Below are 22,160 nucleotides of genomic sequence, written 5' to 3'. Positions count from 1 at the left end.
GTCAACACTGGTTCTCCACTTGTAAGATAACTCCCTTCTCTTCATGTATGATGTTCCCTGCATCTGTAATTTTCACTCCATGCATCTGAAGAAGTGGGTTTTTTACCCATGAAAGCTTATGCCCAAATAAATCTGTTAGTCTTTAAGGTGCCACCGGACTCCTTGTTGTTTTTGTGGATACAGACTAACACAGCTACTCCCTGATAGGAAAAACTGGAACAGCAACTGGGACTGTGCATTTGAAGCAGTGGCTAGCTGTTCTGAATGTTTACATTTGTTTACATCTGTTCTTGGGATGTAAACAGTGGACAGGGCAGGACATGGCTTTGGTGGTGGTGGCGTGTCTGGTATGATGAAAAAGCAGGCAGATGAAAAAAATCTTAACATAACAAAAGGTAATCACGAAAAGAGGGAAAAAATTACACAGGACTGATGGCCTAAATAAGAGAAGCTGATGGAAAGGGATAGTGGATTAAGTGTGGCATGGTGTGGTGGTTTCTATATTTCTCACGTTCTGAGTGCCCCCAACTCCCGGTGAAGTCAAGAGAGACTTCAATGATAATCCACCTCTTTATGTTTTCATCTTCCTTCTTTTCCTCCTTAGAATCGGACATAGCAGATTTTGATGGCAGAAGTTCCCTCCTGTACAGATTCAATCAGAAAATGATGAGCACCTTCAAAGACGTGGTTTCCCTGAAGTTCAAGAGCATGCAGGGGGATGGAGTCTTATTTCACGGAGAGGGACAGCGCGGAGACTACATCACACTGGAGCTGCAAAAAGGGAAGCTTTCCTTGCACATTAACCTGGGTAGGAGCTGATATTTTTGTTCGTTACCATGAGAGTTGTTTTCCATTTCATTTCATGATTTGTATTTCGGCAGCACTCCAAAGCCCCAACTGAGATCAGGCTCCATTGTACTCTGTGCTGTGCATACACATAGCAAAAGACAGTACCTGCCCCACACGTTTTGCCGTCTGAAGAGACAAGACAATGAGTGGGATGGGAAATAGAGAAGTGAAGTGACTTGCCTGCAGTCACACAGCAGCTCAGTGGCAGAGCCAAAAATAGAACCCACATCTCCTGAGTACTACACTACCTTTATTTTTCTAGCTGCAAATATTGTTGCCTGTTTGATCTACATCAGGCCTCGGGGGGGATTCAGTTGGAATCTCAACTACAATTTCCTCTCTCTGTTTAGAGAATGATTCCTTTTTAAGTTCATCATTTCAGAGGAGGGATCTGTCGAAGCTCTGCAGGTAGCCATCCAGTCTTGTTTAGCATTTGGCTCACCGTTTCTGTGGCTTCTCTCCAGCAATAAGTCTAGGCTGGGTAGTTTCCATTCAGGATGCAAACGGGTCTTCCTTTCCCTGGAACAGAACCCCTCTTTGGATGAAGCATGCTAACCTCTGTGTTGTCATTGCTATATGTTCAGAAAAAGGAAAAGAAACCTAAGGGAAAATGTTGGCATGTGCTGGAAAGCAGAATTTGCCTGCATCAAAACAACAGCTTCAGATCAGTAGCACTAGAAAGCTGAGAAATATCCGACTGTTGCAGGGAAAAACTCCATCCCATCATCCTGCTTTTTAAGCTTTCAATAAAATATGCACGGGCTTTGATTCTTTTCTTTATTTAAGGTGATTTTAAGACACCTTTGTGGTCTCTTGAGTCCTGTTACCAATCTGAACTCCTGGTGCAAATTAGAGCAACCTCAGCACTGCTGTAGCTTATCTTTGCTTCCCAGGGGCCCAAGGAGATGTTCTGGCAGTCAAGGATTGCTGGAGATGAGGGAAGCCTTGTCCACGCCTCCTTTTACGCAAGACACACTGCCTCACACTGAGAGTGTGGAGGTTTGGATTAGGAGCCACTACAGTGACTCTGCACCTCTTGAGGGTCTCCTTATAGAGGTTAAAATGGCTTTAGGGCTGCTTTGCTGCATAGGCACTGTTGAAGTTCTGATTCCATCTCTGATTTTGTTCTAATTCATCTAGCAATAATGTTACTTAAATGTGAACTGCTTGTGTGGATCTGTGCTATTCTTTCTCAAAATGAAAAGCACCTGATACTAGCAACTGGTGTACCCAAAGGGTTCAGGAGTTGGAATCCGCTCCTCAAATGTAGGTGCTTCTCCAAAGCTCTTCAGAGGTGTTTGGTCTGCAAAGCTGACCAGGGCAAGCTTTCTAGGGAGATTTCTTGTATTTCTTTGTAGGGCTGAAGATGGCAGGAGAACAGCCTTTCTTGAAGTATTTTGGTGTTTTTTGCTTCTGGGCCTGGCTAGAGCCAGGCAGTGCTAAGGCATGGAGTCCCATCAGTGTGTGGTCAAGTTGGGTTTGAGGGATGAGGGACGGTTTGGCTCAGTTCTTCTTTTGTACAAAGCTGTTTGCGTTTCCCAAGTGGGTACGTCACATATAGATATGTCAGTGGGAGGAGGTACTAAAGCACCGCACAGCTGGATTTTATATGCCACAGGGCAGATCACTGAAGTGAACATACTCTCTGTACAATATTGGGGGGGAAATCCAAAACCCTTGGCCTTTCCTTTAGCAGAAGTCATAACTCCTGAGTAATTCAGCACAGGGACATCTATAGGTCAGAGAGAGTATTTGCAAATCTGTTCCTTCTTTTAGCTGACTGCTTTCTGGCAGGGCTTCACTTCAGTGGCTCAGAATGTGAGTGGTTGATTTGATTTAAACCATGGAATAATAGTGACTAACCCTGTAGCCATTGAGTCATAGTTGTGGCTTAGTGCAATTTAATACTTGTGATTAAAACAGTGTGGTTCTGTATCAGGTAGGAACCTCCACGCACTGTCTCCTGGACCAGGAAAAAAGGGTTGTCCATACTAGTATGATGACCCCTGCTGGAAGTGTTATCAGCGGGGACAGAACGCAAACCCTCTTGATCTAAAAGCATGAACCCCTAATGCTTGTATTTTAACGCTCCCATACAGAAAACCACTAGAGGGGACAAAGGCATTGTGTTAATATGGGTTACTTTAGGTTCTGTTGCTCCAGATTTCCCAGCATCAGGATCACTGATGGTAGCAGTGGTGGGACCGGGACCAATTGTGTAACCCTGCTCATAGTGTGGCTGCATGAGATGGATGCGTAAAATGCTGGAGGCCGGTGGTGCCACTTGTATGCTACAGTTCCCATTTTCGTTATTACCAGTGGAGCTGAATCCTGCGTAGCCAAGGTGGGAAGTTTTAGTAAAACTCCCTAGTGTAGACAAGGCCAGTGTAAAATGAGTCAGCATCTATTTCTCTTCTCAGCTTATGTCTGTAGGAGTTAGCAGAAGTTGTCCGACAATTAGAACAACCTGAAATCATTAAAACAAACCTGGTAAATAATTACTTTTTCCACGGCTCTTCGTTTGTTTTTACATAAACTCATTAATTGGCTTTGTACACAACTAATCTTTTTTCCTTGTTTTTTTAGGGTCACATTGATAATGCTATATTCCTGTTATTCATTATCTGTAAGCGTATCGTGCAATATGCATGCAAAAGATCCATTTCAGAATGAAGCTCTAAACGCTGGATTCTCTGACACCGTTGGTTTCTCGTCTCCCTTCAGAAAAAGCTCTACTTTTAATTTAGGAATAAGAGCGTGATACCATAGTTGGTTGCATTGCTGTGAGATATCACGTCTGTTTACTCTGGGACCTAAAATAGAGCTTTCATGAGCCACAAAATTTGAATCTGGATTTTGACTACCACAAAGTGTGTGTGTCAGGGGAGGCAAGTTTTGGATCCAAGGTTTTCATCTTATACACAGCTTGACTAATCATTTTGAAATGTGCATCCTTCCATTTCCACTGATGAATAGAAAAGAAAAGAAAAGAAAAGAATGCACAGTAGAGACCAGAAGCTCTGAAATCTTAAGTCAGGAACCTGGCTAGAAAACAGAAAAGCACTTAGCTCTTTGAGATCTGGGCCTGATTATTCTCTCACTGGAGTCGGACTCTGAACTCGGTTGCACTGTTGTGCAACTGGAGTTACTCCACAGACATCAAAGGAATGATCCCAGATTTTTTCTAGTGCAGTGGAGACTAAGTGGCCCTCTGTAAATATCTATTCTTGTTTAGATTTCCAGTGCCACGTGGTCTAAAATGTTTTCTCCAGGGAGGGTTAGGTACAATTTGTTGTTAAAATGGGGGGGAAAAAAAAGTGATGACTGAAATGTCAAGAGTAATTAGACTGTATGTTTGTGGAAATCCACAGTTGTGCTACATCTGTTCCTTTAATGGGTGGCAGATTTTTGTGTAAGCCAGATGGCGTTCTTAAAATGTGAGGGTCTCTGCTGCACTTCAGACCTGAGTAACAGGCAACAGAACAGGTTTGGCAGTGCTGCCATGTATGACGACTTATGCAGCAACCTGGGAAAATCCCCCTCCGTATCCCTGACCAGGGCATTGGGGCAGCCGAAGAAGAGACTGTCCCCAAAGAATCCAAGCCAGCTTGACCCTGGGCCCTGTTTCTCTTGGGGCAGGACACTAGATATCTCGTTAGTATCACACAGACGCAGAAGCCTTAATGCTTCCGTTCAGAAGTCCAGGGCTCGCTACAGTGTCCTCTGTCTGCGTCTGCCCCTGCAGGAGATTCCAAGCTGCGTTTCAGTACCAGCCACACGTCAGTCACCCTGGGCAGCCTCCTGGACGATCAGCACTGGCATTCGGTTCTCATCGAGCGATTCAACAAGCAAGTGAACTTCACGGTGGACAAGCACACTCAGCATTTCCGAACCAAGGGGGATTCGGACCACCTGGACATTGATTATGAGGTGTGTTGAGTCTTTTGGGGTTATATCTTTGGAGACCGGTATGAGCTCGGCGAATGTTCAGTTTTGTCAGCAGTAGGGATCTCTCTCTAACCTGTTTCCCTTCTCCCCTAAAACTCCTTTCGTGGTTAACCAGCCTGAGTCATGGCACTTCCTCTGTGTGTCTGATGCTCTAGGGACATGGCCCGTCTCTGGGCAAGCAGAGTTGGAATGTACGTCAGCCCACGTGCTCGTTTGGGACTCAGAAGGCACAGCCTTCCACGCTGGAAAGGTCGTGCTGCGGCAGAATCCTGAGGAGGAATTCCCGCGGATTCAGAGGGAGTGTGTGCTGCAATGGCAACTCTACAACTGTTTTAATGGTTGTGTCACACACTCGCCATGCACATGAGTAGCTCTGGTGGCCACGGTAGAGAGAACATGGTCCTGTCCTTAACTCATCCCTACATAGCCCAGCCAGAATGCAGCTGCCTCCAGCACAGAGATGAAAGGTGACTAGAAAGCCTCTTCCCTCTAGGGAGGAGTGGTATAGGTGATCCCTACTTCACCAGTGCTTCCTTGAGCTGAACGAGGGAGAAAAATCCTCCCCAGCAGGAAACCTGGTTCAGAGGCCAGGCCGGCAAGGGGAGGTGTATTTCACCCTCCCCGCTCCTCGGGTCAGCCCTGTACTCTCTGAAAAGTGCATGCAAAGCCTTTTAGAACTGTTGTCTCATCAAGTGTATGTTTAGCTATTTCCTGATTATAACCACAATGCTCCCATTTCCCACCCCCACTTGAGTGTTTCCTGTGTTCCTTTTCATCATGCTATTCCTGATGAGCAAGTTCCAGGACCGTGCAGAGCATGGTGTTGTGTTTGCACAGCCAGAGCCGTCATCCTTATTTGAATGTACTACGCTGGCATCGCTCACTGTTGTGCAATCAAAGTCTTCTTGTCTGCACTTCGGATTCTTTTCTCTTTAAAGGATCCACTCCCAGCGTGTCCTGAGTGCAGAAACCAGATGGCTTAACAGCAGCACTTATGCACATGCAGGTGCCTAGCGCCTCAGGGTTTCCATTTGTCAGTTACCCCAATGTTCTAGCCAAATTGTTAGATGCTCCTTCCCTTTCTGTCATTGCCTGGTGCAGAGAGGAAGAGAGACATTTGTGCTCACTGGCACTAATTAATAATTCTCCTGCACCCAGCCAGATGCCAGTGTCACTGCTTTCATTAAATCCTGTCTCAAAGTTCATATTTTACCAGGTAAAATCCTGACTCCTTTAGCGTTGACGGTAGTTTTGCCGTTGACTTCAGTGGGGCCAGGATTTCGTCCACTGGTCTCATGCCCTTATCTTTGGTGGTGATGTAGCTGTTTGGGAAGTTGACATAAGAACAGCATAGATGGCGGTGTGTTCTTTCATTCCCATTAGGATATGCCTTGGGATTTTGTTCAGGAAAAGGAGACTTTCAGGTTAATTCTGATGGTCTCATTACTAGCAAACTGGTGAACCAGCAACATATTGCCATGGTTGCTTAGATTGCAGGTAGCTCTCAAGTATGGATGGGCCAGCTCTTGAGATGTACTTTGGTGTCATTGCAGCTTTCTGGCTTATTCCTAATAAAAATAAATGTTCTGGTATTCTGCTGTAGTGATTTAAGCCATGGCAATAACAGCAAGGCCTGCATTTCTGTTTAGAACCTCAGAACAGCATTGTACGTGTTCTAAGAGATTACAAAAAGATTTGGATTCTTCTACTCTGTGAAAGATGGGACACGATCTACTTTTGGGAAACTCACAAGTAGATTAATTTAGCAACAGATCCTAATCAAATCCATGCTTCTTTGTAAATGATGTTGCATTATTATATATTAATATTTAATATTCCAGTCACACTCAGAGACCCCAGTCAGGAGCAGGGTCTCGTTTTGTTATGTGTGGTACAAACATATACAAATACAAGTTCTGTGCTTCAAAGAGCTTAAGATCTAAGAAGACAAGTGACATATGACAGCTAGTGGGAAGAGGGACCCAGTCAAATGAATACAAAGTTTTAGATACACAATACACTTTAAAAAAAGTTATAAATAGATAAAATATTGGTCTGATTCTTAAAACTGTTAAGATCCTACAGCTTTCATTGACTTTGTTGAGATTTATATTGCGGTAGTGTCAAGAGACTCCTGCAGAAACTGGTGGTTCATAAGAATGGCCATACTGGGGCAAACCAATGGTCCATCTTGCCCGGTATTCTGTTTTCTGACAGTGGCAAGTGCCAGATGCTTCAGAGAGAATCAAGAAAACAAGGCCATTATTAAATGATCCATCACCTATTGTCCAGTCCCAACATCTATGCAGATATTTAGGGACATCCGGAGCATGGAGTTACGTCTTTGACTATCCTGGCTAATAGCCGTTGATGGACCTATCCTCCATGAATTTATCTAATTTTTTTTGGAACCCAGTTATACTTTTGGCCTTCACATCATCCCTTGGCAATGAGATTCCCACACTGACTGTGCATTTTGTGAACAAGTACTTCCTTTTTTTGTTTTAAACCTGATGCCTATTAATTTCATCGTGTGCCCCCTGCTTCTTGTGTTATGTGAAAGAGTGAATGATGCTTCCCTATTCACTTTCTCCACATAACTCATGGTTTTATAGACTTTTATCATATCCTTCTTTAATAATCTCTTTTCTAAGGTGAACAGTCCCAGTCTTTTTAATCTCTCCTCATATGGAAGGTGTCTCATACCCCTGATAATTTTTCTTGTCCTTCTCTGCACCTTTTCCAATTTTAATATACCTTTTTTAAAATGAGGTGACCGGAACTGCAGGCACTGTTGAAGGTGTGGATGTACCATGGATTATATAGTGACATTATGATATTTTCTGTCTTATTGTCTACCCCTTTCCTAATGGTTCCTAACTCATTAAGTGGATGTTTTCAGAGAATTATCTACAATATCGGCTAGATCTTTCTTGAGTGTAACAGCTAATTTAGACCCCATCATTTTGTATGCATAGACGGGATTATGTTTTTCAATATGCATTACTTTGCACTTATTCACATTGGCATTTCATCTGCCATTTTGTTTCCCTAGCACCCAGTTTTGTGAGATCCCTTTATAACTTTTTGCAGGCAGCTTTGCACTTAGCTATCTTGAGTAATTTTTTTTCATCTGCAATTTTTCCACCTCACTGTTCACTGCCTTTTCCACTTCATTTATGAATATGTTAAGCAGCACAGGTCCCAGTACGGATCCTTGGGGACCCCACCATTTTCCTCTCTCTAATCTGAAAACTGACCATTTATTCCTACCCTTTGTTTCCTGTCTTTTAACCAGTTACTGATCCATGTGAGAACCTTCCCACTTATCTCATGCCTACTTACTTCACTTAAGAGCCTTTGGTGGGGGACCTTGTCAAAGGCTTTCTGAAAGTCAAGATGCACTTTATCAACTGGATCACCTTTGTTCACATGCTTGCTGACTCCCTCAAATAATTCTAATAGATTGCTGAGGCATGATTTCCCTTTACAAAAGCTGTATTGACTGTTTCCCAATATACCATGTTCATCTTTGTTTCTGATAATTCTGGTCTTTACTATAGTTTCAACCATTTTGCCTGGTACTGAAGTTAGGTTTACTGGCCTGTACTTTCTAGGATTGCCTCTGGAATCTTTTTTTAAAAATTGGCATTACATTAGCTATCCTTCAGTCATTTGGTACAGAGGCTGATTTAAGCAATAGGTTACATACCTCAGTTAGTAGTTCTGTAATTTCACATTTGAGTTCCTTCAGAACTCTTGAATTAATGCCATCTGGTCCTGGTGACTTACCAATTTTTAATTTATCAGTTTCTTCCAAAACTTTCTCTATTGATGCCTCAATCTGGGACAGTTTCTCAGATTTGTCACCTAAAAGAATGGCTCAGGTGTGGGAATCCCCCTGGCATCCTCCGCCTTAAAGATGATGCACAGAATTCATTTAGCTTCTCCGCAAATGTTAGTCTTCCTTGAGTGCTCCTTTAGCACCTTGAGCATTGCACGTGGCCCTGTCGAATTTCAGAGCGAGGAATTTGTATGTCCTCCGAACTTCTGGAGATCTAGCTATGAGTCTTCACCATCCTGCTCCTCAAGCTTTCATCAATTTGTTGATTTCTTATATGCTTTACAACAGTGGGACTGAGGAGGTGCTTGAAGCAGAGAATCATGGCTAGAATTGGGTGACAATTTTTGAACAAAAGTTTTTTTAAGTGTAAAATGGCCCTTTTTAAAAAGAAATAATTATTATTTTTGTGAAAAACTTTGTGAACATTTTATTTTCTGAAATTTTCCAGATATTTTTTTCAGAATTGATGAAAAACACCATACACAATGTTTTTTTTTAAAAATTTCTTTAAACAATTTAATTTAAACAATGTAAAAGTCTAATTGTCTTTGCAAGGTGCTTTCAGATCCTTGTAGACTAAGTGTAAGTAATTATCATTCTTTGAAATGTGTGTGTGACGGAGAGGGGATTTAGAGAAAACCAGCAAAAATGAGTAGCAGAGTGTGTGGGAATGACTTATGAGGAAAGACTAAAAGAACAAAACATTGTTTGGATAAACCACTACTAGGGGTGGTAGGAACAAGATTAATTTCTGAAAGCATTTGAACCATGTAGGACCCTCCATACTAGGAGATGAAAACAGGTATGGTAAGTGGTTATAACTTGGAGTTAAGAAATGCACTTTAAGAAAAGGAAAATGTAGGCTGGATTGTGAAGCTGAAGACAATGCAATCTAATGGAAGGTTTTTTTCAGCAAATTTAGGGGATTAAAGGCCTCGCTAAATGTAATACAACCATGAGTTTGGTAATTAAAATTATTACTGATCACTAAGGAGATATGTTGTCTTAATAATTCAGCACTGTAATTGATATTGATTTCTGCTTTTTGTAGAAAATTCTTAAGCAGGAGACTTAAAAGAACAGAAAATGAAAGAAAAATGAGGGTGATTTCAAGTGATTTCATCAAGAAAAATGATTCTCAGCGACAAAAAGCATTGCTGTTGCATAACCCTTCACGCCAATGACAAACTTGCAAGTGATGCAGAGTTGAAAACTATTTCACTTTTTATTGCCTGGTGTAATTATCAATCAATACAACCAAGGCTCAAGTTGATGAATAAAATAAAAAGTGAAATAGTTTTCAACTCTGCATCACTTGCAAGTTTGTTATTGGCGTGGAGGGTTATGCAACAGCAATGCTTTTTGTAGCTGAGAATCATTTTTCTTGATGATGAAATCACCCTCATTTTTAAGGTCAGGCTTGACAAAGCCCTGGCTGGGATGATTTAGTTGGGAATTGGTCCTGCTTTGAGCAGGGGGTTGGACAAGATGACCTCCTGAGGTCCCTTCCAACCCTGATATTCTATGATTTACAAAGCAGTGCTCAAGGTTTTATCCATCTTCCATTTACTTTTATGCCTAGTCTAACCTGGCTTTTTTTTTTTTAATACCACTCCCCCCGAAAATCCCACAGTTGCAACGACTGGTACACCCCAGCCTTGGGAGCACTGCTGAACTCACTAGTATAGACACGGCTCCAGTGGCCACTGAAATTCGTACCACTGTCATGTAGGCTACGTGTGTACAGCAATTAGACCGCAGCCTGTGTATCTGAACTAATTTTGACCTAGTGAAGCCATGGCAGCAGAGGTTGCAGCTACTTGAGTGGCTTCGCTACTGTTGTTCAATGCTAGCTAGGTCAGAGGTAGCTCGGCTACATCTCCACATGCTGTAGATATGCCTGTGGAGGTTGAATGTAGACGTGGCACAATGACCAAGCTCTCGCTCCAGCCAGTGCGGTGCTATGGGTATACAAGACACAGACGTATAAACGCTTGTGGCTGCAGAAGCCTTATCTACGCTATCATATTTCCATTGCTGCTGGTGCTGGTAGTAGCAGTGGGAATTTCACTGAAAATGGGTCAGCACAGAGTAGACAAAGCCTTAAGGGGTGTCCCCACTTAAAAATTAGCCACAAGGCTTTGAAAATTAGCCAGAGGTTTGGGTTGGGATTTTCCTAAGAGCCAAAGGGAGTTATGTATCCAAGGATTCTGGGCACCTTATTCCCCTAGACTCCTTTGAAAATCTCAAACGAAGACCATATCCGTACTACGTGTGCCAAGAGGCACAGCCGCAGTGCTGTAGCTCGGCTTCTGTAGCACCATAGCTTAGATGCTAACTACCGCATCAGTGTAGTTAATTCACATCCCTGAGTGGCGGTAGGTAGGTCAACAGAAAAATTCTCCCATCGACTAGCCAGGTCTGCACCAGTGGCTAGATCGGTTTTAGCTATGATGCTGAGTGCTGTAGATACGTCCGCCTAACCTGTAAGTATAGACCAGGCCTTAAAACATTCCACCCTACATTCAAGTGTGTGTGTCCACCATTAACAGATGACAGATCCCTGCTAACATGTCAATTACATGTATTGCTTCCTTGAGAACAGCATTTCCTTTCAAACTTAGGCCTAGTTTACACTTAAAAGTTAGGTCAACGTAGCTATGGCAGTCAGGGATGTCAAAAATCGACACCACTGTGCACTGGAGCTATGCCCACCTAATCCCCCGGTTTAGATGCAGCTAGGTCGACAGAACACTGCTTCCGTCAACCTAGCTCCCATTGCTTGGTGAAGTGATGTTTCTCCAGTGATGAAAAACCCATTCCGAAGTCTGCGTCTATGCCGTGGAGTTCTGCCGACACAGCAAAAGTGCCATCGTTGTGCTGCTGAATCCTCTGGAACAGGGTCTGCTGCCTGCTGCACAATTGGAGAAGATGCAACGCTTGGCCTACCTTCCATGTCTTCGCCTCAAGAAAAAACAAGATGTTCCTCCAGGCCTTCTAACCCAGCCCCCACTCCCTTCCTCAGAGACCACTGCAGGAGACCCTCTCTCCTGGCAGCTTCACTCTGTAGCGTCCCTTCCTAGGGCTGCCCTCACTGAAACTCCCTCTGACCCTTTATAGCCCAGGAGCAGCCCTGCCTCCTTCATTGGCTCAACTAGGAGGACCCGCTCGAGGACAGGGGAGCTGGACCTACTTTAAGCACAGGAACGACCCACCCTGTCACATCCCTGTAGTATAGATATAGCCTTAGATAAGTTATAAATCAATCCATGGCTTTTGGTAACTGCTCCTAGATACTCAGGCACTGCAGCGCTCTCGGTCTGAGTTTTTTGCCTAATGTAACCCTCAGCAACCTAATGCTAATACTCCTCTACTCTATTAATTATCTCCTCTACTCAGGTATCTCTAAAGCAACATAGGGGGGTATTTTATCTAAAAGAGCTTTTTCTTTTTTGTTGTTTTGTTTTAATGTATAATCTGCAACACTTTACAACTCAAATATGCTGCTCAACCCAAGTGCAGTGAATTTTCACTCTAAGTTGTCATGTTGACGTACAATAAACACATTGTTTTTACTAACAGATGGGTGGTATTGGTGTGCCGCTGCCCTCTGTTGGATGGAATCAGAACTACTTAATTATATCACGTAGCCTGTATAGCTAAGGTGAAACGGGGAATCTCCTTTAGCTGATGTGGCAGGGCCCGTGCTGTTTTGGAGCAGAAAGATCTGAGTTCTATCCCTCCTGCTGTTGTGAAGTTCCAAGCTGCCCTTGCAAGCAGCATGGTGATAACAGTGAAGTCGCAGGTGGCCACGGTTTGGATACAGTCTTATCAAAATTTCACTTAAGAAGGCCCCTCGGTGTTGCCTGACAGAGGGTGTTCTATGGCTACCTTCCATTGTCAGTGAAAAGGCCTTTTGCAGCTTAGCCCCCATCAGCAGGTAACATCAGAGACATCCTGATGTTTTTTATTATATCAAATGATTGGAACTGGATATTGTATGCATCACAATGCTGGCAGTTTAGTGTCCCCCTCTGTATTCTGAAATGGTTTAGTCACCAATTGTGCTGATTGTTAATAGAAATCATCTGGTGTCTCTACTTTAATATGAAGGCAATGTGATTTAACACGGGGTCATTTTCTCCCAGAAGAGCTGTCCTGGCACTCCATGCAGTGCAGAATGCTGGTGTGTCTGCACTTTTCACGGGGGAATGTTCCTTGCAACCTCACCAGGGGTCGAACACAAGCAGTCCCTTAATGAACAGAGCTTCACAACAACATCCTAAAGTATTATTGTCTACGTTGAACAGAGGGGAGAGTTCTCTAAATCACAGTGCCCTAAACCTGCCCCCCACTAGCCCTTATTTATTGTTTGCATTTGCTATCTCCACCAATTGCCATGAGGATTATTAGAGGTCCCAACTGAAATCAAAGCCCTACTGTACTAGGGGCTGTATATGCACATAGTGAGAGTTTAGAGTCCAAGTACACAGCAGACAAAGGATGAGAGTGGAAACGGAGAGGTGAAATGACTTGCCCAAGGTTAAATTGTAGGTCAGTGTCAGATCCAGGAAGAGAACACAGGGCACCTTAGTCCCACTTCCATACCCTAACCACTGAGCCATGCTCTAGCCTTCCTTGCCTGATCCTGTGTATGTAACTTCAGCGCCTCTCTCGATACACTTCACTTATTCCTTTCCCCTACATTTTGGAGTTGCAACTGAGTGTTGTCTTTGTTCTTTCCCAAAGCTCAGTTTCGGGGGGATCCCAGTCCCAGGAAAGCCAGGAACCTTCCTGAAGAAAAATTTCCTTGGATGCATCGAGAACCTATATTACAATGGAGTCAATATAATTGACCTGGCAAAAAGGCGTAAACCTCAGATCTACACTGTGGTGAGAATCAGATGTGTCTGTTTTTCTTCTTTGATTCATCACTTCCTTCCAGTCCCAGCTATTGACAAGTGCTGTCCCTTCTGCCAAATGATTGCATCTTAGATTAGACCCTTATGTGTATAATTAGTTAAAAGGATATTCACCTAGCCTGCTGCAACACCAAGAGAGCTGTTCAAAGGTACATGCACAAATTAGCTGTCTTTACTCATTTCCAGCTATACTTGAATCTGGGGAAGCTGAGTTGGAGGAAACTTTTTACTCCTCCTCCAGTGAATTAAGTTTGGATCGAAGTCCCTGGGTCTCTCAAAAGATTCTCTTAGGCCATCTAAAGTAATAAAAGCAGTAGTCAGATTCTCATTCTCCTACTGACTTTGAATAAAACCTTATTCCCTGAGTAGTCTCGCTGCTATTCATTGTGAGAGGGTATCAAAATCTGGCCCACAGCTTGAGCTTACCTTGCTGGGGGGGGGAAATTGCCACACTTATTTTCAAATATGTTTCAATTTGCTTCACTCGTACCCCACCACCCCCATATATCCAAAATGTTGAGTTTTGGAAATTGTTGACGAATTCTGTAGCTGAGGCAATGAGGAAAAGAGACTGGCGGAAATGTCATCAAAATGTTTTTCTGGGGTATTTTTTTGATTGTTTTTATCTTGAAAGTCACAATTTCACTGAAATTTCAAAATGTGAAACATTTCAACTAGCTCTATTTATCTTATTCAAAAGGGCAAGGAACAGTAAAAGAAATATACATATTAGGAACATTGGACCTGCTGAGGAAGTGTCTCATGAATTTGCACATTCCAGGAAGAAACTGAGGGACCCTTAACTTCATAAGGAAAGAGAATGGTCCACTCTACTCTAGTGTTCAGGATTTTTAAAAAAACACCATTGTGATTGTTTTTATATCCTGAGGGATTTACTCAGGCCGCATGTGTTGGAAGGTTGGACAATAATATTTCCTTGGAGAACTTCCCACATATATTTTTAAAAATAGGCAAAACACGGAGGCAAAACATTGACTTCTAAATGAACTTATGAGTGATGCAGCCCTAAGTATCAAAAGAGACACATTAGTATATTTTATGCCGGCATTATGTACGTGTTGGATCAGTGATCTGGAAATCACACTTTTTACGCCCCTTTAAATTGCATGTCTAGAATACATGGCCAGGGTCCTACCCTCACAGCATTCCAACTTGCACTACATGGAGTCTTGGGTAAAAGTCTATTGTACATGTGTAGAAGTTGACATTGCTAAGCATATTCTTTCCAACAGTTTCAGCCCCCACATCCCCACAAGGCATTTTGATTTTCACAGGCACAATTCCTACCTCCTCCATGACTCAGGCGCTACAGGACCTCCACAATTCTCTCCTCACCGTAGTATTTCACTGACTCAGAGGATTTGGTTCTGAAACACTGAAAAGAGCTTCTGCCTTATCAAAGGTCTTGTGGGACAAAAGGCCTGTACTTCAACTCAATCGTGGTCTTCAAGTGATGATTCCACATGCCCAGAGTGTCAGAAAGTCACTCTGAAATTTCTGTGACTTCCCCGAGTTGTGCTTGGGCTTTGCTTTATGTTACTGTGCTTTGTGAGGTAGCGCTGAATGGGAAAACATGGTGAAGGGGAATGGCAAAGGCACACAATGAAGTATAGCACAAACTTTGGCTCTCCACTTCAAACAGTCCATTGTATACCTGAGTCCCTGTAAGTTTAACACCTGTGGAAACTATTCTGTACCGTGGTCCAAAAAGTTCTGCTCACAAATTTTCCTTTGCTTACCTTCTGCCCATCAGTCCACTTTGTCATTCAAGCTGTCAAAGCAACTGTATTAACAAAGTGTTTTTCCAAGGCACAAGGGAGTATGACCCCTTCTATTCTATTTTCAGTAGAGACTCTGTTTAGTCCTGGAGGCAAATGACAAATTACTGTCTCCCAACTGACAGTCTAAACCCAGATCCACAAGTATTAAACTAGAAAAGTCATCATTCCTGACCAAAATGGCTTTTCCCTCCAAAATGGAGGCAGACTTGAATGGACAAGTCTCTGTTTTGTCATCTTCCATCTAGTATACAGTAGCAAAATGTAAATATGAACCAGAGGAAGTGAGCCAGTCTTGTGAGCAGTGGTACATCCATCAGCCTCTGGTTTTGTCACAATATGGGTCTTTTTTGAGCTGGGAAGAATGACGACACTTCAACTCCAAAGGCACAGACCTCTTGGTGAAAAAAAAAAACCCTGCTTGATAAGAGGAATGGCCCCCCAAATGGCTACACCCAGTGCAAGGGAGAGAAAACGCAGACTGACAATATAAACCCTCCATTTAGACAGTATGCTTTGAGCAGGGGGTTGGACTAGATGACCTTCTGGGGTCCCTTCCAACCCTGATATTCTATGATTCTATGCTTGGATGGTGCATTTTATTATCATTGCACTTGTCCTTTTCTGCAACTCATTTGTAGTCATTGGACATGCAATAAATGTCCTTCGGGAAAGGCCTGGAGACAATGAGGCAATCTGTCTCTTCTGAACTGGAATTTGCCTTTGGATTTCCCTGCCTGTCTTGTTCAACCTGTATCCGTTCTGCTTGGTCATCCCATGCAATGTTAGTGCCTTCTCTCCAGGGAGCTTTTTCTTTCCACGCTGGTAGATTTTCCTCTTCAGTCCTTGACCTTGATAACCGTCGTATAGAGTCTTGGCATTCCATCTCTTAAATGTTCACTGGTTTGGGTTGGAAAGAGTTGTCAAACTTCCATAACCATCAGCACCACCACCACCACTTAGGGATGAAATCTCATGTTCACCAATCGTCCCTGGGTGGCTTTTACAAACACTTAAAAAATCACCCAGTCTCTTAGAGAGCCTAATTTAGCTGCTGGAGCAGGTTTTCTGCTCTGCCCCACTCCTTTTATGTTGCCCAGGCAGTAGAGACTGGCCAGCCCTGGGGAGTCTACAGCTGGTGTAAAGCTAGCTCCTGTGCAAGCCTCCCATCAGTTCTTGACCCACTTAGTGGAGAGCGGGTATGGAGAGAACATGATGATAAGAACATAAGAACAGCCAGACTGGTTCAGACCAAAGGTCCATCCAGCCCAAGATTGTGTCTTCCGACAGTGGCCAATGCCAGGTGCTTCAGAGGGAATGAACAGAACAAGTCATCGTCTATTGAGCCATCCCCTGTTGCCCATTCCCAGCTTCTGGCAAACAGAGGCTAGGGACACCATCCCTGCCCATCCTGGATAATTGCCATTGTTGGACCTGACCTCCATAAACTTATCTAGTTCTTTTTTGAACCCAGTTATAATCTTGGCCTTCACAACATCCTCTGTCAAAGAGTTCCACAGGTGGTTGCACTCCGGCACTCCCGAGCTTGTAGATGGTCAATGAGGCACCATATCTAGCTAGTACAGATTAGAGGGCCGGCAGTGGGTCAGGAAGCTGTAACCATCCCTCATCTCTGCTGCATCCATCAGAAGTTGGACATAACAGAGCATCTGGCCTCCTGGTTCTACCCCATATCTGCCTAGTCTTAGGCTTTTGACCTACATTTTAGCCTTTAGTGAGATCACCCAGACTTTCAGACCTGTGTGAAAGAGACCTCGAGTAGAACATGGAGGGGAAGTAGATGGGGAGTAGGAAAGAAGATTTCAGAAAAGACGCTTCTTGAGTTTCTTGACACTGTGCCATTGTTCGTGTTCACTTAAAATAGGGACTGTTCCCCTTCCCATTCCCCAGGTTCATAAATATATTGATGTATTTTTTAAATAGCATAGAGAACCCCCAGCCTATTTGAGATCTAAGAGGAAAGTGTCAGACTTTTCCATTTCCTATTGTAAACCGGTGTAGTCAGCCCTCGTGTGCTTGAAATTCCATGTCAGCTTGCCATGCTGAATCTGGGAATGACAATTCAGCATAATGAGGGATGTGGTGACACACAAATGCATCACTGTGCTCCCTGGGGAAATAACCAATTGCCAGCATCAAAGAGTGAGGAGAAATGCCTAGTGACAGGAGAATGTAAACTAATAATTCATTCCTCTCCAAACATGCTATTCTGTTAAGTTGATCTGAGGCACTATCATCTTGAGAAGAATCTGCTTGTCTATACTCATGGTCTCCTTCTGCCTAATCACTATAATAAGCGTTTATTATTACCTCTTAAAATCAGGCCAGTCATTTCTAAATATCCCAAGTAGTGCTTACAGGTCAGAGAGTTGGAAAACAAACCATTTTTTAACTTGTACGCTGAGGAAAAATGTGCTGGAGCCATTGAGGGAAGTCAGACGTGGATCACCCCAATGCTTTCCCAGATCTCAGTTTTCCAGAGTGCACCATAACTTCTGCAGAGACGGGTGGGGCCATGGGGGAGAAATGCTGGAACTGCATCCTGGCCTACCACAAGACCCCTGTGATGGATAGTTAGGCCGAGTCCAGTTCACTTTGGTTTTCCACTTCAATTTTTTCTTTCTTCATCACATCTGCCCCTTTTTTCACAGCCTCTTCAAGCAGAATGTGACTTAAATGACATCTGAATCAAACTCTGAATCTCTGAATCAAACAGGTTCAAAATGAGGCTAAATGAGTCCATTAAGAACATAAGAAGGGCCATACTGGGTCAGACCAAAGGTCCGTCCAGCCCAGTAGCCTGTCTACCGACAGTGGCCAATGCCAGGTGCTCCAGAGGGAGTCAACCTAACAGGTAATGATCAAGTGATCTCTCTCCTGCCATCCATCTCCGCCCTCTGATAAACAGAGGCTAGGGACACCATTTCTTACCCATCCTGGTTAATAGCCATTGATGGACTTAACCTCCATGAATTTATCCAGTTCTCTTTTAAACCCTGTTATAGTCCTAGCCTTCATAACCTCCTCAGGCAAGGAGTTCCACAGGTTGACTGTGCGCTGAGTGAAGAACTTCTTCCTTTTATTTATTTTAAACCTGCTACCCATTAATTTCATTTGGTGGCCACTAGTTCTTATATTATGGGAACAAGTAAATAACTTTTCCTTATTCACTTTCTCCACACCACTCATGATTTTATGTACCTCTATCATATGCCCCCTTAGTCTCCTCTTTTCCAAGCTGAAAAGTCCTAGCCTCTTTAATCTCTTCTCATATGGGACCTGTTCCAACCCCCTAATCATTTTAGTTGCTCTTTTCTGAACCTTTTCTAATGCCAGTATGTCTTTTTTGAGATGAGGGGATCACATCTGTATGCAGTGTTTAAGATGTGGGCATACAATGGATTTATATAAGGGCAATAAGATATTCTCCATCTTATTCTCTATCCCTTTTTTAATGATTCCTAACATCCTGCTTCCTTTTTTGACTGATGCTGCACACTGTGTGGACGTCTTCAGAGAACTATCCATGAGGACTCCAAGATCTTTCTCCTGATTAGTTGTAGCTAAATTAGCCCCCATCATATCATAGAATCATAGAATATCAGGGTTGGAAGGGACTTCAGGAGGTCATCTAGTTCAACCCCCTGCTCAAAGCAGGACCAATCCCCAATTTTTGCCCCAGATTCCTAAATGGCCCCCGCAAGGATTAAACTCACATCCCTGGGTTTAGCAGGCCAATGCTCAAACCACTGAGCTATCCCTCCCGATAAATTGTATGTATAGTTGGGGTTATTTTTTCCAATGTGCATTACTTTACATGATCCACATTAAATCCCCCTGTGGTTTCTGGCCCCTGATCTCTGAAATCCCAGCTCCTCCATTCCCAAAGGAACAGAGAAACCCAGTTTACCAGTTTCACCTTAGAGCACCACTCCTGTATGACACACAGAACTTGAATCCGATTATAGTAAAACAAAAGGAAATTTATTTTATAAATTTATTTTAAAAAAGAGCAGGGATTCAAATAGAAATCTGTGTGAGTGATGGAAACAAATGGTTACATTCACAATAAAATCATAGCATGCACACAAGGACCTACGCTTATTAATAGTCACCTTTTCCGAGCAAATAAAGTAGATTCTCACTCCCAAGTTCAGTCTTTTGCAGCATTTGCTGGCCCCGGGGAGCTAGGGCCTGGTCTGTCATAAAGCATCCTTGCTCATCAAGGTACTTCTTCAGTGAATGGATGTAGAGTGTCTTTCTCCACCCTGTGCTATACTGAATCTTTTTTCGGGGGGAGGGCGGGGGGGGGGAGGGTCTTTATTTACAGATAGGACCATCCTCTTGCTGTCATATCATTCCTTTTCACTTCCAAGTGGTTTCAGTATTTATAGTTTATCTTTGATGGTTTTCCATTGACTTTTCAAGGTTATTGCAACAGTGGACAATAGCACAATGCATTGCATAATTAGCAAGGTGGAGGGGGTGACAACAGTGAGACATATAATTACCTGGTGACTCAATTTCATTCCAAGAATTTATAGTTATATTATTCCTTAAACATTACAGTATACACATCTCACAATGATTAAGAGTAGCAATAAGTTACAAGTTTTCAATAGAGACATCACCTGCTGCCCTTTATGGCTACATACCATGAAAGTGGTGTATTAGTTGTTACCATGATATTCAAGCAGTTAAGGATGCCAAAGCAAACCCCCATTCTGATTAAATGACCTTGTGTTTTTAAGTCTCGTCCAAATTATGCGTGATTAGTAATCTACATAGTATTCTACGTACAGTATATACCTAGTGTAGGAGGAAGGATTGAATTTACTCAGCCAGGGTTAGGAGCTGGAATCTGAGCTATTCATTCCCATGGTTTAAGCCATTAGTCAGTCCACTTTGGCCTTATCATATTTTGACTCCCAGAGTTTAAAGGGGAAAACAAATTCAGTGAAGAAACTAATAAAAAAAAGTTGATCAGAATTGCTTTGCAGGCACTTTTCTATTTTAAAGTGGATATTGCTGAGTTTTAATAATAAAAAAAAAATCTCCTTGCTATTGTGTTTTGTTCCAGAGAATAAAATCTAATAAACCACAGACAAGTTTGCCCTGGATTGGCATAAAGCACAAGCCAGTGTTGTGATAATTCGCAAATTTCAGCTAACTCATCCGTTATGTTCACTCCTTAGTAAGGTGAATTTGAAAGACTGGTTTTAGTCTTGCTCTCCCTCATCAAAGGAAGGAGAGAGACTATTGAGTGAGCTATAGATTAGTTTAATTTTTTTTTCTTGCCGTGCCTCCCTCCCTTGCTTGGGCTCCCTCCCCAGAAGGAATGATTTATAATTTTTCAAATGAGCTTTATAGCTGCTCCTGTCATTTGCAACTTAGTCTCTGCTATGGCCGCATAGTATGGAGCAATAATGTTCAGTTACTGCAAGTGCAAAGGCTGTAAAATCTTTTGTTACAATGTTGGCCTGTGCCCTAAAAGCTCAGGAGGCTGAGATAAAGAAAACTCAGAGCTGTTTAGCCAAGCATCTAATCCCCCGGAGTCCCACAGGGAAAATACTGTAGTCTATTGAATGCTTTATTTTGGTTAAATGATACTTTTCCTTGCAGGGACCCAATCTCTAAATAAATAAATAAATAAAGCCAGCAGGACCCTCCTCTACTCTGTTATTAACACACATGAGGCCATCTCTTATGCTCGGGTAATCTGAGCTCTGTCCACTTACCAGCCATCTGACCTCTCCCTTTAACTCTCCCCAGATAAAACATCTCTCTGCTGCTTTGGGTACTCTCCCCGAAGTGGCTAATGAGCAGAATAAAGATCCCCTGTTCCTTCAGGGGCAGTGAGAGCTCAGAAATGTTCTTCGCTTGCTCTCCCTATTCATGCAGTCGGCTTGGTCTGCATCTCTGTGGTAGGCTAAACATAGAGGCTTCTTGTTCAGTTGACTATTCTGTAGTGTTCTGATGTGTCAGCATTGGTTCATCTGGCCACCTGCCTCATCCTACTCCGACTGCGGCAGTTTCCCCTGTTTCTTCAAAAGTAGCTAGGACTATGTAAAAGGCCAAGAAAAAGCTGAATGGTCCATTAATATCTGTTCTTCTAGGGTTTGATCCAGAGCCCTGAGAAGTCATTGGAAAGAGGCCAGGTGGCTTTGGGTTAGGATCATGACCTTCAGAATCATCTGGTCCTCTGTGTGGTATCATATTTGTATCTCAATCAACTATATGGCAACAGTATCCTCAAGTTGGGTCTCAGAAAAATATTTAGTCTCTTCCTTGAACACTAATGTGCTATTGTCTGCTATGATTTCAACTGTTTAGTCAACATCTTTGCCAAGTTAGGACACACTCACCCTGCTATGTGTCCCCTGACAATATAGAGAGTGATAGAACACTGCTCTAAGAGGTGAGGGTCAGAACCACATTTGCCTAGGAAATATTTAAACATCTCCATTTTATTCTATAGATTTAGAGAGTTCCACTTGTAATAGCAGTAAGAGTCTTTTTGAATAGATTTCATTACTTATTAAAGGCCCAGTTAATCAGTTTGGAGACATCGGATTCAATGGAATTCTCAAATGCCTGATGATAGTTAGCTGGCGTTTCTAGCAGCTGTACATAACTGATCTATCTCTAGAGACTAGACTCTTCTTATCCTGTTTCCCTGCCAATGAACATTTACTTTTCAGTTAAACTAGGTTAATTTGCAAAATCAACTGTTTGCTGAAAGTCTTGTATGCACTCGAGAGAGTTTTGAAACTGCGG

The 22,160-nt window shown here is 42.8% G+C and overlaps 1 protein-coding gene across 1 annotated transcript in view; it reads left to right on the top strand.

Annotated features, from left to right (window-relative positions):
* CNTNAP5 (contactin associated protein family member 5) overlaps positions 1–22,160 on the top strand; it is a 414,335-nt gene that overhangs the window by 204,087 nt on the left and 188,088 nt on the right. Inside the window, exons 5-7 of the mRNA XM_084643956.1 lie at positions 605–808; positions 4,595–4,779; positions 13,391–13,534. Coding sequence (XP_084500082.1) covers positions 605–808; positions 4,595–4,779; positions 13,391–13,534 — 533 coding nt within the window. The remainder of the gene's footprint in view (positions 1–604; positions 809–4,594; positions 4,780–13,390; positions 13,535–22,160) is intronic.

This window comes from Lepidochelys olivacea, assembly GCF_965140295.1.
Source record: "Lepidochelys olivacea isolate rLepOli2 genome assembly, chromosome: 11".
NCBI classification, from domain to species: Eukaryota; Metazoa; Chordata; order Testudines; family Cheloniidae; genus Lepidochelys; species Lepidochelys olivacea.
The sequence above is the reverse complement of the archived record's forward strand: the minus strand, read 5'-3'. Positions and strand labels throughout refer to the sequence as shown.